The 17095-nt window shown below is 43.0% G+C and overlaps 2 protein-coding genes across 2 annotated transcripts; both read left to right on the top strand.

Moving 5' to 3' along the window:
• The first annotated feature begins 4405 nt into the window (after nt 1-4405).
• On the top strand, nt 4406-5638 carry LOC129589756 (uncharacterized). The gene is made up of 3 exons (XM_055484607.1): nt 4406-4561; nt 4871-4994; nt 5063-5638. The coding sequence occupies exons 2-3, from the start codon at nt 4875-4877 to the stop codon at nt 5636-5638; spliced, it is 696 nt and encodes a 231-aa protein (XP_055340582.1). The 5' UTR covers nt 4406-4561; nt 4871-4874.
• A 7713-nt stretch (nt 5639-13351) lies between these two features.
• On the top strand, nt 13352-14445 carry LOC129589897 (uncharacterized). Its single transcript, XM_055484800.1, has 2 exons — nt 13352-14075; nt 14139-14445. The coding sequence occupies exons 1-2, from the start codon at nt 13449-13451 to the stop codon at nt 14274-14276; spliced, it is 765 nt and encodes a 254-aa protein (XP_055340775.1). The 5' UTR covers nt 13352-13448; the 3' UTR covers nt 14277-14445.
• Nucleotides 14446-17095: the final 2650 nt, after the last annotated feature.

Here is a 17095-nt window from a genome sequence, read left to right as displayed (position 1 = left end):
CTACAGCGGCTACAGTTGTCACGATTAGAGCGAACACTGCATAGTTCGCTACTATCTTTTCGTGAACGCCGTCATGGGATAATAAGAAAAACAAAAGTAAAGATTAATGGCACTCCATAATTTACAGTTACGCATAGTATATTCTGTGCTATTTTGTCGCTACCAAAGTAGGATTACAACATTATGCTATTACAATATGAATAATTATCTGCTTATGAATAACGTTACCACACATGTACGAGCACAAATCATACTCTGTTTATTTATTCTGTACATCGCACATGGTCTCTGTCAAGAACGGTTAAAAACAGATTAAACTCATTGTCAGATTGGTGTGGCTGAAATAGGCGGTCGCATAAGGTTAATAGCTGTTAAGTACGACTTGTAATAACTTGATTTCGCTGATTACGAGCATTGGAATACTGTTAGAATATGTACTTCTACAGATATAAAGCTTACAGTCAAATCAAATGGAAGACTCGAACGCACAAGCTGTGCGGAAAATATGCGCTTAGTTTATTGCAAGGCGCATGCTGGCATATTTTCCGTATCAAGATAAACTCCAATCAAAAGTTCATAGAGCTTACAGATAATGACGAATTTTTTTGGCAAGTGGCAGTGAATGTTGCTTGGCCGACGCGTTTCACAACTGTTAACAAATAAATATCACTTGTTGAGCCATATGCGTGCTCTCGGTAACTGCGTCACGGTGACACCGGTTTGGAAAAGGCTAGTTAAATTAATTATTTTCATGGGAGGAAAGCAACGGCTGTCGAGGTACTTTATGCGGAGAATGAACTCTAACCGTTAGGTAATGTAATACAGGCTAACCTGAAACTACTGTATAAGCGTCAGAGCGAAGTTACTGCAAAACCGTTCTTAATCATTTAATTGCTGAATTAGTACATGGTCAGAAACATATTGCGCCGTACGACAAATACTTCATCGCAAATCAGCAGAACTAACCTTTGAATTATTGGGTCGCAACGTGCTTATCAATGGCTCACAAACAACAGGTGCTGAAAATAACGAAAGCTGCAGAAAATCTACACCGCTGCGCAGTAAATGGAACGTAAGAGCATTTCCCTTAACGTTCCTTGTGATGCTGTGTCCACCCCGCCGATATGACCGCCGAACATACATGGGAAAAACCCGCGGACCCTTAAGGGGTTTTGTTATGGGCGCGGATGCTTCAGAAATGAGTGGCGTAGAATGGCCAACAGGAGCGGTCGCCCGACAACAACGTTAATCAGCGTAGAACTGTATGACGTGATATGGACGGCGGAAAGTTCGAAAGGGCAGTCATGGACCAGGAAGCGTGCCCGAGCACAAAAGGGCATAGGCTAGCTACTATTTCTGCAATGCCTGATGGCAGATTTTAACCAGCAGGAAGTGACTGTAAAACCGATGAAGTTGCGATAAACTCTTAGTTTCACGTGTGAATAAAACATTTTACTATCAAGTTCTGAAAGGTGGGATTGCCATAGGATTCCAACTGCGTGTTTGCACTATACACGTAGTCACGTATGTACTCAGATGCCGAGTGTTTCCCGCGACGGCTGGTTGCTTCTGCGCAGAATTCGAGCAACTTTTGTATTCGGCCAGATAGAGTGATAGACAACATTAAACTAATGGATTAATTATAAAACAAAACTTAATCAGGCGCTCAACCGGCAGTAGCCGCGTCACGACTGCACAAAAGATATTTCGGAGTTTTAGGATTTTCATACTCGTAACATAAATTTTATTTTGTTCTGTTTTGAATATACAGTATACTCTACATTGTACAGCATTGTGCTTGTACGTTTGTTACTATTTTAAATTAAGGGCAGTCGATTGCCTCAACCGTGTACGTCTCCCTGGGCGGCTGGCAAAACAGCCTGCAATGTTATGAAGTTGGTCGCCTCGCAGTGTTGCATCCCATAGACTCATATGTTAAGCTCATCGACTTGTGTTTTACACATTTTTAAATAGAACCATGCAATCGATATCTCCAACGATAGAGAAAAAATTAAGAGGTTTTTCGATACCAAACAAGAATATTTCTTAATTTCAAGACCAGTTATAAATTTCAAGATCAGCTATATTTCTGGATCAGTTATCAGTCAATCATTTAAATTTCGTACACCTGCATAGGGACCACGTAATTTATTAGAAGTTGCTCTCCCTTCCCCTTTTCAAGCTGTAGAGTCGTAGACTATCCGATAATAGCCTAAATATACTAGTTATTGAAATCCCAATTTTAATACTAACACCGCCGGTGCCCTTTATATCCCCGTTTAACAAACCAGTACATTAGCAGGTTAATTGCTCCTACTTGCTTTCGCTGTTCCTTTTTTACTATTGCTTTGACCGCAGAACACATCCAAACACTTTAAATTAAATAAGAACGGAAGCATTTTCGTTGTCTTTCCTTCTTCGCTTTTAACCCTTTTCAAAAGCGGGAACTGTTACGGGAACTTTTTGCATGCTTGCTGCTCCGCGAGCTCCGCTCGGCCGCGCTCCGCCTTCCAATACCCTATATAGCGAACTGAAAAATTCATTTGTCCTTTTTACTTAACAATGCAGACGTGCCACCTTACACAGTACAATTCGCGCCACATCCAACTCCATCCCACCGGTTTTTAAACCGAACATGATTTAGCTTGTACAGAAAGCTGGATTCGCATTAATACTCGTATACATCAGATGTTCTTTATTCTAAACACCACGTAACACGCGAAGCAAACAGCTGGCTGTTCTTCGAAGCAAATCTTGAAATTCCAAGTTGGCCCGTTTGCCTTTCTCGAACACCACCTTGCCTTTTCGATCGAAAACGGAAGCGTAGCAAATTTGCTTTAAATCGCATACAGTTCTGCAAGAAAGGCAATCGCGCCCGCCAGGAAAAACAGTTTACGGCGCAGTTAAGCGGAAACTAAGTAAATAAACCGCTGCGGGGGTCAGGTACGTTCTTAAAATCAGGCTTTAGAACCGTCCTACAGTCGCAGAATCTTCGCGACCATTTTGTTTTCTTTCTTTCGTTTCATTTTCTTTCGCAAAACTAAATTTTGAGAAGAAATATACATTAAGACGATGGAATATTATCTATTATTGAACGTAAAGTTCCAGCCAGCTGCAGCGAAACTGTCAAAAAAGCGTGTTGGCTGTTGAGACAGTGATGGTTGGTCAGTTTAGCAGTGGTGAGTTCTCAGCTTTTCCCATAGACTTTGTATGTTAGGGTTTCGAAAGTTTTATTTCAAACGTATCTCTTTTTTCGAAAACTGATTAGTGATGGCAAATCTAGACTTCATGGGCTTTTGAATGATACATAGTTACGACTTACGACGGTTTGGATCAGTGGGTCGAGCTGACAGACTCAACAAAGATTAAGGCTTGCGCGACTATTATTTGCACCGAGCGCGAAGCGCGAGGTGCTGCAATTAACTGATCGTCAAGAGCTAAAATTTGTCTGACGCCACCAAGTGCGTACGTAACACTTTTCCATTTCCAGTAATGCTATTTCCATTGGAAAACCGAAAACACAGTAGCGCTACTGCACAGCACAAATACCGCTGGCTCTGCAAATCCATTAGCGCCAATTTTTCATTGGCAGTGGAATGCGCAACAGTTTCATGCGGTCTCGCTGCCACTGCATTAAAAAAACTTGCTAATTTGCATTTACGGTTTTTTAAAACATAACTGCAACGGTTCTTGCAACGAAGGGTTGATTAACCTGAAACCTCTTGTGAAAGAATCTTCGAACCAATTGTGATCTTTTTGTTGTCTTCCCTGCTACCCTATTATAATCCTGTGACTTCCGTCCTTTGAGTAATGACGTTAGATTGTGATTATTTTGAACTTTGACTGATCCCCCACCTACGTGATTTTCTTCCAACTGAGTCAGCATTAAAGGCAGAGGATTACCGTGGTAAGTGGGTATTTTTACCTATTTGAAATCGTATTGGCTATGATAATTATTTATCATTAGCACAATGATGATGCAGAATTGAGTTTATTAGGTATTGGACTGTGAAAAGCGCGCAATGGCAGGTGATCGTTAATATGCTAATTGTTGTGGTTTGGCGAACAGTTGCACGGAGGTGTAGCCTGATTTTCATCGTCCTGGACGTTCTCAAGCCTCTGCAGCATAAAAATTTCCTCGAGCACGAACTAGAAGGCTTCGGTATTCGCCCTAATAAGACGTCGCCGAATATATCGGCTTCCGGGAAAAGATAAAGGCAGGTCAACCGTATGGTACATTCTGACAAGTGTTCAGTGTTGAACTGAAACTCGCCCGTTTATTTGGTGCAATTTATTTCATTAATGTTTTTATTTTTGATGTGAATTTATTAGAAGCGCTGGACAGTCCCTGGATACGGTGCGGGCCATCCTGGCCGAGTACAAGATCCACAAGGCCGACGTGACGCTGCGCAACGACGCCACCGCGGAGGACTTCATTTGAGGCAACCTGCGTGCCCTGCGTCTACATTCTCAACAAGATCGACCAGGTCTCCCTCGACGAGCTCGACATCATCTATAAGATCCCGAACTGCGTCCCCATTTCCGAAAACCACAAGTGAAAGTGAGTTTACACTTTCAGTGAATTTGAGAGCCGATTGGTTCTCAAGAATCCGTAAATGGGTGATCGTTCGATCACACCGCATGGACTGATCGACACATTCCCTCAGTAGACTTACACTAACTTCGAACGGCTTAGTACAGGGAACTTTTGAACTGCGCTATATTAATTTTTATTTGCACTGCACAATACAGTGTGACATAAAAAATTACGTTTACTGATAAAACTTTATAGGATTTTAGTTAATGGATACAATTAAATTTTTAATTACTACCGTGTTTGATAAATATATTCAGTGAATTACTTTTTCAGAATAATGACAGCACCAAATGCCACTGATGCCCTGAACGCGTGGATCAAGCGTGTTAGTGTGCTTAAGAACGAATACACCAAGCGAGATGGCTTGAATCCGGATACTGCACACCGGCGTAGTACGGTAATTAAATTTCACGATTCAATAATTAGAAGCAAGAACGACGATCTGTTTTGAATACCGTTTTGCAGGCAATTACGAATATCCAATGTAGCATGCGAGCAGCGGTCGAGAACGTGGAGCAGACCAAAGATTGGTCTAAACAGTGGATACGCTGCCTGGTTGACCTTTATGGATACGACAAGCGCATCAGAGATTTAGCTAGACTGCAAGGGCTGGAGGAACAACGGCTGCTAGAAAAAAGCAACTCTTATCCGAACGAGCTGAATGGATCGAAGTATCAGGAATTTCTACCGTATGCAAGAATTTCTGTGGGTCGTAGGCTTACATCAACCCGTAAAGAATTGACATCGTCGGCAACAATGGCTTTTGATATCCAGCGAAAAGAACTCTACCTGAATGCACTGAAAGCCAAAATTTGCGAACTGGAACTGCAAAAAGCGGCAGCAGAAAAGAAGATTAATGCAGATCTTAAGGTCAAAGTGAAAAATGCAATAGGGTTGTTTAATATGTTACGATTTGACGCGCGCTGTGAAGAATATGCTGCCCTTCGTGTAGTCGATGGGTCCATGCCGTATTTTTTTATTGTTAGACCCGATCAAGAGCCTTCGAGCTCTTCGACGGAAAGCGGCAACAATGAAGTCTAGCTGTTCAATAAATAAAAGTCAGTGCTTGATGGTATATCTTGTGTAGATGGAAAGCGTTCAACACAGCAGCACCGCAAGAGATAACGATGTTCAGGGCTGCGACGCAGACGATTCTTCCGTGCCTTCGCAGAGCAGCTCCTCATTTAATCGTGACGTCATCAACACTTCTACAGAACTGTTTCTAGATTCATCACAAGTACAACAAACGAACAAACGCTTAAAGCGAAGTGAACAACAGCGGAAGCGACGGAAACTTTTGCAGGAGACTTTAAGACCCTCGCAAGTGAATGCTCAAAAAGAACGGGAACGCATCAGAGTTAAGAACTATCGTGATCAACTGAAACGAAACTCACTTGTGAAAGCCATGGAGAGTCTTTATAAAGGAGAATGCCGTACCCGCCCAATTTCTGATGTTTTAAATGAGTCTGGGCTAAACTTTCTGACGTCAAAAGAATTTCTCGAGGAGGAAACAAGACAGAAGGCAATGAAGTCAAAGCGTACCGCAACACCCAGAAAAGCTGTGAAATCCAGTGCAAACAAGTTGAGGCGGCGGCAAATGTCTGACAGCGGACGTGCTCGAAGCAGAGAAAACGATCGCGTTCAACGCAAAAAGGCTCGACAAGAATTAGATTTAGAAATACCGGATTTGCAAGCTGCGCTTGCTGAAATTCCTCAAGAGCACGATTCGCATTCTGATGTGATGCAGCAGTTTATTACACCTGGAACACTTACGGACAAAGTTGCTGTGGGTGTAAAACGTTTCCGGTCTGCGATCCAGTCTTTTTCTTTCAAGAAATGTTCGATTTGCAATGAAAAATTTCCGGACCTTTCTGTTTCAAAGGCGCAAGAGGCCTGCCGCCGGTGTATTGCAGAAAAAGGCTTACCAAAACGTTTCTCGAAAGAAAATAATATGGATCCAGGTGCTGCAATAGCTGAATGCTTCGGTAAATGTTCTTAATTACAATTTTCCCGTTATAGGCATGGATGTACCACCTGAACTAGCTTGTTTGGAGCCAATCGAAGAAATGCTGATTGCTCAAGTTGCAACTGTTATGACAGTTCACACGCTTCCTGGTATTTTTTATCAATTCGCATACACTTCTAGAAGGTAAACGCAGATTTTCTCTTTTAGGCGGTCAGTTAGGGTACAAAGGCAACGTCATCAGCTTTCCGCAAAACGTTCGAGAATTCGCTAAAGTTTTGCCCAGGCTGCCGAATCATTTGGATGTCATTATGGTTAAACGATCCGATACGCCAAATTCAAAAAAGTACAAAGTTCGCCGAAATGCAGTGGCTCGAGCACTACAATGGCTCCAAGCGAATAACATATACTATCGCGACATAATTATTTCCGAGAATAATCTACAGTCCTTACCAGAAGACGACTATATTGATGACCAGTTGCGCACAGTTGTTACAGCAGAGACAACAGGCACCCAAGGCGCAAAAGGGCCATTAAACACTGTTGAAGACGACGTTCCCGAAGAACTTGTCCCTGATACCGAGACGTTTATTCCCATCGTGAATCGCGAAAGCACGGAAGAGGAAGCTGTTCAGTCAGCTATCCGGGAATGTGTTAACAATGAAATACAGTGGCCAACCTTGAATAACACGCCCGTGAACGAATTTGAAGTAGAAGGGTACGATGTTTGCGCATTTCCCACTTTGTTCCCAACAGGCGTAGGCAGTCTCCGGGCTCCTCGAATTCGTTCAGTGCAGCCTGCGGATTATTTTCTGCATTTGATGAGATACGGCAATGGACGGTTCAGGCGTCACCAACGTTTCCGTTTTTTTGCTTTTAATTCCCTGCAGCGATGGAGAGCCATATCAGCGGGAAGCATCTACTTGAAATACCGATCTTGTGAAGATGCACAGATGACTAGCGAAGAATTCCGAGAGAAATACAAGTCCGATCCTTCATCTCTAGCAGCTCGTGTAACGTATTTCGGAAAAACGCTTTCGGGCACGAAGCAGTTCTGGATGGAAAAGCGTAATAATCTCTTGGCTATGTGTCGCCAAATCGGTCCCCCTACAATTTTTTTCACACTCAGTGCGGCTGACGTTCATTGGTTTGATACTCAGCATCTAATGCCCGATGGAGTTCCAATGAACATGGGCGAAGGAAACTCCAGTGCAAGTTACAGGCAGAGGATAAAAAATCTTATTACTGAACCTGCTATTGCGGAATGCGTATTCACTGAAAGAGTTGAATTATTTTTGAAGCATGTGCTAACGGAACTGTTTCAACTGCGCGACTACTGGATCCGCTGGGAATGGCAAGTGCGTGGAAGTCCCCATGTGCATGGGTTTTTGTGGGTTGAAAATGCTCCCGACATCGCTCGCTTACCCTCTATGACTGCCGACGAAAGATCTAACGTTGCGAAGTGGTTTAGTGCTATTTCTACAGCGATTAATCCAAATCAAGAACGAGAGAAGCCAGCCACACACCCTTGCCAGATCGAGCCACAGTTTGTAGTTGATTCTGAAGAAGATTATGCCAACCTTTGTAATTGCGTTCAACGACATACTCATTGCGCTGTAGGATACTGTCTGAAGAAGAAGAAAGGTGGCGCACAGTGTTGCAGATTTCATTATCCGAAAGAGATTTGCGCTGAATGCCAAATTGCGTTTGACGAGAAACAGCGCGCGAGACTGGTTTTGGAGCGCAACGATGAACGGCTAAATGCGCACAACCGAATTGTGCTTCAGACGTGGAGGGCAAATGTGGATGTGACGGGATTAGTTGACGTTGGGTTTGTGTTGAAATACGCCGCGAAATACGCTTCGAAATCAGAGCCGCGTTCTGAAGGCGCTACCAAGCTGCTCGAAAATATTATCAAGGGCATGAAGCAAGACGATCATCCCCGCGTGGCCATACAGAAGCTTCTGCTGAAAACTGTTGGGGAACGCGACTACACAAGTCAGGAAGTTTGTCATTCGCTACTTGGATACCCATTAGTCCGTTGCAGCCGATCTTTTGTAAAACTCTTCCTTTTCGAAAATACTCATCTTCGAAGGATTAAGCGCAGGGTGCAAACAGATAACGATTATAATGAAGCCACCGAAACCGACGCTGTGCAAAAGTACATTAGCCGGCCTGAGGAAATGGAAGAATTGTCGTTAAAACAAGTGATGATTGCGTTTACATGGAACCAGAAGGACAAACGCTGGAGACCCAAGCCGGCGGGAAAAGAGAACATTGTCGAGGTCATACCACATCTTGCAGTAAATCCAAGTGATGAAGGGTATTGCCGTCAAAGGCTGATGCTTGAGCAGCCGTTTCGAGCAGTAAGTGAACTTGTGGAAGGCTATAATGGGTCATGGGTTCGGGCATTCTCCGCGTCTAACAGATTTACTGAAAAGGGGCGTTTTCCCAACGATGCCGATTTGTCTGAAGAGGAATTCGAAGATGACCCACAGCCTGATGTTCAGCAAGCCGAGTGGATGGAAATAGCCGGTTTGGGTCCCGGAGCTGCAGCAACTGCTGAAGAGTGCGCGACCGATTTGGGTAGAAGACCCCTTGATACAAGCCATGAATGGGGAGCCGCAGTTCAAAACTTGGAAAATTCTGCGCTTTTGGCGAAATTTGTTGACAGATCGCGGCAAGAATTAGGAGATACTGCGCCTAAGGTCACTCCTGCAGAGCCGGAAAAGCTAAACGCAGAGCAAAGACTTATTTACGACATGGTTAAGACCCATTACGAATCCGCTAGCAAAATACCTTTGCGGTTAATTGTTCAGGTAAACAAAACTGAAAATCATCGCAATACATAGCTTTGATATAAGCTGTATTTGAAACAGGGCACAGCCGGAACTGGGAAGTCGTTTCTTATACGCACACTTATGGGATTACTCAACTTTGGGCAGCAAGATAATACCTCGTTACCAGCGGTACTTTTGGCACCCACGGGCGCAGCAGCATTTTTAGTTGACGGCAGTACCATTCAATCCCGGTTACGAATCCCACCTGATACTCAAAACATGAAACCTCTTGGTGGAGAAGCGCTGCGCGGTCTGCAGAAAAAATGGAAGAATTCTCGTTACTTGATTTTGGAAGAGCGTAGCATGATTGGCTGCAGAGTTTTTTGTGCTATTGACAAGCGACTTCGAGAAATTTTTGTTCATCGTTCCTCTGAAGCATTTGGTGGGATGTCTGTGATAATGATTGGAGATCTGTTCCAGTTGCCGCCTGTCAATGACCGCTCCCCTTACTGCCCGTCGAATGTTTTGTCATCGAATCAAGATCATCAGACTGCCTATATGCTGCACAGTCTTTTTAATCGAGCCGCAGTTTTGAAAATTCAGCAGCGCCAAATTGGCGATGACCAGACTTCCGCCGTCTTTCGAGACATTCTTTGGAGATTGGGACACGGTACTTCAACAATTGACGATTTTGAAATCCTCAAGAACCGCCGGTTAGCAGTGTTATCGGCTGAAGAACAACGAGAGTTCCGCACTGCTGTGAGGTTGTTTTCCACTCGACCCGAAGTTGAACTGTATAACTGTGAAGCTCTGGAAAAAATGGGTCAACCAGTAGCTCTCATTGGAGCAATCCACAACTGCGCTTTTGCAAAAAAAACTGACGCTGATGATGCAAAAGGCCTTCCCGCTGTACTACGAATTAGCGTTGGTTGCCGTGTTATGTTGAAATTGAACCTTTGGGTTAGCGTTGGCTTGGTCAATGGAGCCACCGGAACAGTCGAGCAGATCGTTTATGCACGGGACAGTAAGCCGCCAGCACTGCCGCTTGCCATCCTTGTGCGATTCGACAAATACCACGGGCCTTGCTTTCCTGGTTTGGAGGGGTGTGTTCCGATAGAGTCGACAACTAAATCTTGGACGAATGTTGATTGCCCTGACTTCAAGACAAACAAACAACATCGATGCAGTCGGACCGCCATTCCATTGGTTCAAGCGGATGCTGTGACAATTCATTCCAGCCAGGGCCGCACAATGGAGAAGACTGTAGTAGATTTGGGGAAAAAAGAGTTTGCTCCCGGTCTTAGTTTTACTGGTTCTTCCCGCACTCGCCGCTTACAAGATTTAGCTTATGGAAAAACGTTTGATTACAAAAGAATTCAGTTTTCTGGCTCTCGAGTAATTGCTGACCGGTTGAAGGAAGAAGCCAGATTAGAAGCTCTTGCAAAATCAACGTTTTCCAGTGGTATGTAATAAGTTACTTTATGGCAGTAAACGGTTGATTTAGAAGTTACGATTTATAGGGCAATCAGTATGCGACATCGAACCGGCAGAAATGGAAGTAAATTATCCAGAAGAAGAATCTGACCCTCAAGAAGAGGAATGCAGAAATGGGCTGGCTGTCTGGAATGCGTTTTTAACTAAAACGCTGGCCGATAGAAGATTGAGACTCGTAAACGTTGCGGGGATGGGAACTGCTTTTATCGTGCTTTGTCATATGCACTGCATGGAACTGAAGATCGTCACCAGGATGTTCGAACAAGTATTTTTGATTTCATGTCTCTATCTGAAAACTTCCCTTTCTTGAAGGATCGATGCCCGGAGCTAACCAAGGAAGGGTTGTCAGTTCTTTTGAATCAAATGCTACAGGCTAACACTTGGGCTGGTGCTGAGCAATTGGTAGCCGCATCTAAAGCTCTGAAGTGCAGTATTACCTTTATTCATCCGCATACTGTGTGGGATTTTGATAAGACTCATGTCCAGTCTCAGAAATCTGTGTACATAGTCTATGATGGAGTTAATCATTAGTGCATTAGCGCTGCAACTTGTATGTGTACAAATCACGCATACATACATACAACTAAGACGTTTTCACAATTGCCATTGGCTGGCCCGGCCTACTTTTGCCTACTTGTATAGATGTATGCGTGATTTGTACACATACAAGTAAGAAACGCAAATGCACTATTATATGACGGCAATACGTGAATAAAAGTCGAAACAAACACATCTCACGATTTTAAATATTTAAACGTTCAGTAGGTTTTACGATTTATAGCTGCATATTCCCAACGGTCTAGCGCTCGCGCTCGGTGCAATGATGTGGTTAACAACCACCGCTAGTATAGAGAAGAGATACTGTGTGTTCAAGGCCTTCATACGTACTTCACACACAAGTTTAGCCACCGTACTTGTAAGCCCGTCGTACTTGTAAGTGTATGGCGGGCCGTTTGGGTCAGGTTTGAAACATCAAATTCACAAACCACAAACATCGATTCTGCGGTGATCGATTTCCAAGGCATCAAATACACGAAACACAAACATCAAATCACCGGTGATCAATTGCAAAACCATCAAGTACACGGAACCATAAACATCAAATCTTCGGTGATCAGTTGCACAAAGATCAGTTACAAAAACATCAATTCCACGATGATCAATTTCGAAAACATCAAATACGCGAAACACAGAAAAACCAAAGGGTGTAGTGGTATTCAAAAACGCTAAAAATTTTCCAAGTCCGAAAATTTTTTGTGTTCCGTGTAATTGATGTAATTGATGTTTTTGATATCGATCACCAAAGATTCGATGTTTCGTGTAATTGATGTTTGTGAAATTGATCACCGGTGATTTGATGTTTGTGGTTTGTGTAATTGATGTTTTAAAATTTGATCACCGAAGATTTGAGACTTTTTATTCATGAAATTGATGTTTTAGAAACTGATCACCGACGATTTGATGTTTGTGGTTCATGAAGTTGATGTCTGTGAAATATGGCGTACCAAATACCTCACCCCCCGTAAACCTTAAAACTTAAAACTCAGAACACTAGAACGTAAAACACTAAAACGTAAAACAATGTAAAACACTAAAACAGTAAAACACTAAAACGTAAAAAACACGTAAAACACTAAAACCGTAAAACGTAGAACACTAAAACTAAAAATAAAACACGATACCGTAAAACTCAGAACTCAGAATCGTAAACCTCAGAACTCAGAATCATAGAACTTGAAACTGTAAAGTGTAAACCCTGAAACATGTTTTCGTGGACTTAGACAATTTTAAGCAAAAATAAACGGTAGTTCCACCAGCATAATCCAATTCCGAAATCACCGCCTAACTCCAATAATAAAGTAGAATTCCATGAATATTATTGGAATTGGCATTGTGGAATTGGAACTCTGAAAAGTGAAAAATTGTCTAAGTCCACGAAAACCACGATTTCATGTTTCAGGGTTTACAGTTTCAAGTTCTATGATTCTGAGTTCTAGTTGACAATTCTGAGTTCAGTATTCTACGTTACGGTCTTACATTTCAGTGTTTTACGTTTACGTTTGTGTTTTACGTTTTATTATTTTAGTGTTTTATACATTTTACGTTTTAGTGCTTTACGTTTTAGTGTTCTGAGTTTTTAAGTTCTGTTACAGGGTTAATATTATTACTTATAATAACATGAATCTGTGTTTTGATGTTTCGTGTTTTGATGCATAAGAATTTGATCGACCTGACCCAAACGGCCCGCCATAGAAAGTGTATATAGTATATAGAAGTACAGTACTCGTACCGTACCAGTATTGTGCGCAATAAATAGCCAATGGAGAAAAAAGTTCAAGGAACTGCAAGTTGCAAGCGTTTTCTTCAGCGCTCAAAACGTCTACGCTGATACGCTGAAGTGTTAAGCATTCCTAGAAGTACGTCTTACCATTATTCTTGAGGATTAACGATTAGCGGATTAATGTACTGTGAAATGTAAATCCTAATGTTATAATCCAAACCGTTTGTTACCAGATGCGAACACGATTGGAGTGTTTCGCCATTAAACTGAATTACTTTTTTCGATCGGTCATCGTGATTTGTGATCAGCACTTTTAACAGTAGCTACTGTGAAATGTTCCTAAAGGGCATCTGGTCTTATGGCGCCGTGGATGTCAGAGACAGCGAGGGACGAATCCTTCATGGATACGTTGTCGGCACCAAGGGAAAAGACGGTCTAATCATCGATTTTGGCTATCCCCAGCACCGTGCTGTTCTGGTTCCCCTTGCCAACTTCGTTCACGGCCGTCTTTCCACAGGATCTGAGGCTCCTGATCTGACGGTTGGCGACACCGTACAAGTGCTATATCAACTATCGCCATTAGAACCATGGTGCTGGCACCCTGCCACGATACTACCGGAAGGCAGCCATCAGGAATATTGCGCGGATGACTACACCTTTGTGGAGATCTCTGTGCCGGACGGGAGGACGGTGCGGGATGTGGTCGGATGGTGCCGTTTGCAGCCGACGGGTGACATGCCAGCGTGCCATTGGGAGAAAGCACCCCAAAAAGTCCCGTTCAAACGGTACACGGTACCGCAGGGACTTCCGTTTGCGCAGCTGCTGACAGTAACGCAGCTTCCGGACTTCAAGGCAAAGTGGAAAAGGATGACCGGTACGATTGCCGTGGATGTGAGTGCACGAGGATTGATTTGCCTAGCGCCATCGAAGGAAGCACTGCTCTCCATCCGGTGCAATACTGTAAGTTCTTGCCTTGGTTGCGATGTAGAACGGTTCTCCATGTGCTGGTTTTTTTTATACCAGGCAGCGACAATATACCCCACTGGTGTGCTAGGCTTGAAGGCGTTGCAACAGAATGTCAGGAAACGGAAACGGGGGGATGGTTCTACAGACACGACAAATGCATCCATTCGGGTACAGCACTTCGGAGAGATCCAATAGTTTCCCTCTCAGTTTCATACATTTAACCGGGAAAATTGAGTGCATGCACTGCTTAATAATACTGTATTTGAATTGGTTACCATGAACTGTATTGGAAATGCGATAAGAATTTGTTTTTTCTCACATTAGGATGCAACGCTATTGTTCTGACGAAATCTGGGAAATAATCGACAGGAGGATAGAGATTTTGGTTGTTTCTATAATCCCTAAATTATTTTAACTGCGAAGTAGTATGTCCGCGCTTGCACTCTTTGTTATGATTGTTGATGGCTTTTGGCTACTAAAATCCTACTTTGAATAAAGGTTGACTACCTAACTTACTGATTTGCAATATTGGAATAGCGCCATTATTCCAACTGAAAGCCACAACTGCGGGCGTTTTACAGTCGCATGCGCGACGGAAATAGTTAGCAAAAAATCCTGAAAATATGTTAAGAAAATCAGGCGTGTGAGAAAAAAATCTAACTGTAAGCGAAGTGTAAGTACGCTTTGCTTCGCACCTTTCCCTGCCGGTGGTGGACAGAAGGCCCAGAAGCAAAGGAAAACGTGCCGTTGGTGGCAAAATTATAAGCAGTAAACTGAAAGGGTGGGAGTACTCAAAAGGGAAGTGGTACGGAGTGAAAACAGTCAATTGCAAAGAGAATGTTCGTTTTTATTTTCGAAATAGAGGGTGACAATAGCCGAAGGGAGCGAAAGCGGTGACAATATTGTCAAAAGGGAGTGTAGGGACTTCAGTCACGCGCTTTATAATATGTCTCACATAATTGTTTTTTGTATTTTAAAAGTAAAGGATGTTTTTCAATGTGTTAACGTAAAAAACCGTCAAAGCACAACACTGACAGAGATATGTATTGCATACTAATACGGTTGTTAAAAAAAGATTGCATAAGCTTATAAAACATTTTCACCGGTACATTATAAAATTAATTGAGCTCTTTTTGAATCTGGGGAAGAGTTTCAAAGCGTTGGCTCGATCAATGGCCAATAGATTTTCGGGTGACCCTTTTGCCGCCGCGTACTGGTCCCAGTTTACCGTCTCGCCTAATGTTGCAAGCAGTGGATTATATGGAAAATCCGTTGCAAATAAGATTCTTTCAGGTTGCGCAAAGTTTGTGATACCATCGAGAGTCAGTGGATACTTTGACGTTGCGATGTCGAAATACAACGTCTTTACTTCTTGCAGAACCTGGTCCGGAGTTTTCGTAAGACGCCCTGAACGATAGAACGAATTGGTGATACGCCCAAAAATGTACGGCAACGTGCCGCCGGCATGCGACACGATGATCTTCACATTCGGGAAATCACGGATAACATTAGACACCACCATGTCGATTATTATTCGCGTGGTTTCTTGGGGAAAATCCATTGTGGACACACTGAGATTAACCGTGGTGGATACCGGTTTAAGACTGCACCCGTATGTGGGATGAATAAACACAGTCGCGTTCCGGAGATTTACCGCCGCCCAGATATCCGTAAAATCTGGATGACCAAGGTAGTGCGTGGCGTTACCATAGCTAGTATAAAAGGTCACGCCATCGGCCTTCAAGATATCCAGTGAATAAGCGATTTCGGCCAGTGTCTCGTCTTTATCGAGTAGCGATGGGAGTGTGGCGAAAAATCCGTACTTTTGTGGATTGCTGTCGCGTAGACGCGCTCCATACTCGTTAACTTATTTGGAGATGGCAGCGGCCGTACTGGACGGCATGATGGTTGTTCCCGGTGCTGTTATGGAAAAGACGACACTGGATATGGAATTGTTCTGGTTGAACTGATCGTCCAGTTCTAACGACCAGTTGGGATTACCAAAACTCGTAGGGTCACCGCCATTAGCAAGAAAGGTCGCATCGTAGAAATCCGGAATGTAGTGGTGATGCACGTCAATACGCTGGGGTGTAATGGGAAAAGGAGCGAGTTTACCGTACAACAGGAAGAAGAGAAGGAAAATATAACAAGGGTGCATTTTACGTAAGTGTGAGCCGTTATGTTCACTTAAAAGCCAATCATATATACATAACAATGTCTCTTTACGTGCTTTACTTCGACGGAAGTAACGTAATTATCTCGAAAGGTGAAAGAAAGATTGATTTTACAACAAATTGCTCTACCGTTGACTAACATATAAATGCCGCACACTTATATGTGTAGACCATTTTGCCGTTTTGACCAAGCATCGGCAGTGGATAGCATCATTATTACTGTAATGTTGTTTTGAAAGATTTTGTAATGTCTAATAAATAAAATTTATAACATGCGTTACGGTATTCGACAACCTTGTCAGCGTAAAGTAATTGAGAAGCTGCTATTTTGGCACGCTATAATGGCTTTTTTAACTTTCGAGAAATATAGTGCAGCGCAAATCATCTGTAGAATCATTAGTTACCGCACTGCAACCCTAAAGGTTTGCGGTTACAGAGATCTGTGGCTGCAAATTGGCTCTGACAAAACGATCGTGTTAGTCACTACTGGAGCGGACAATGCAGTCCGCTACTGTCCGGTCGAAGCGCTGTCACGAGCTTACAAGAAAAACAAAAGTAAAGATTAATGGTGCTCCATAAGTCATAGTTACGCATTGTTTGCTGTGTGCTATTTTATTGCCCCAAAAGTAGGGTCACATTATGCTGTCACAGTGTGTTGCGAATGGCTTTCCAAACATGTACTTACACTCATACTTCGCTCATTCACATCGTATCTGTACACCCACTACGGTACATGGGCAAACCTTCGTTGAAATGCTTAAAATTACGCGTTCGCGTAAGATTTGCACTGTTGTACTTGCAATGCATTTCGCTGATTATCAGGCACTGTAAAATTAATAC

This window comes from Paramacrobiotus metropolitanus, unplaced genomic scaffold (genome assembly GCF_019649055.1).
Source record: "Paramacrobiotus metropolitanus isolate TYO unplaced genomic scaffold, Prichtersi_v1.0 Parri_scaffold0000037, whole genome shotgun sequence".
Taxonomy (NCBI): domain Eukaryota; kingdom Metazoa; phylum Tardigrada; class Eutardigrada; order Parachela; family Macrobiotidae; genus Paramacrobiotus; species Paramacrobiotus metropolitanus.
Note: the sequence above shows the minus strand (reverse complement) of the source record. Positions and strands in the feature narration are given on the sequence as shown.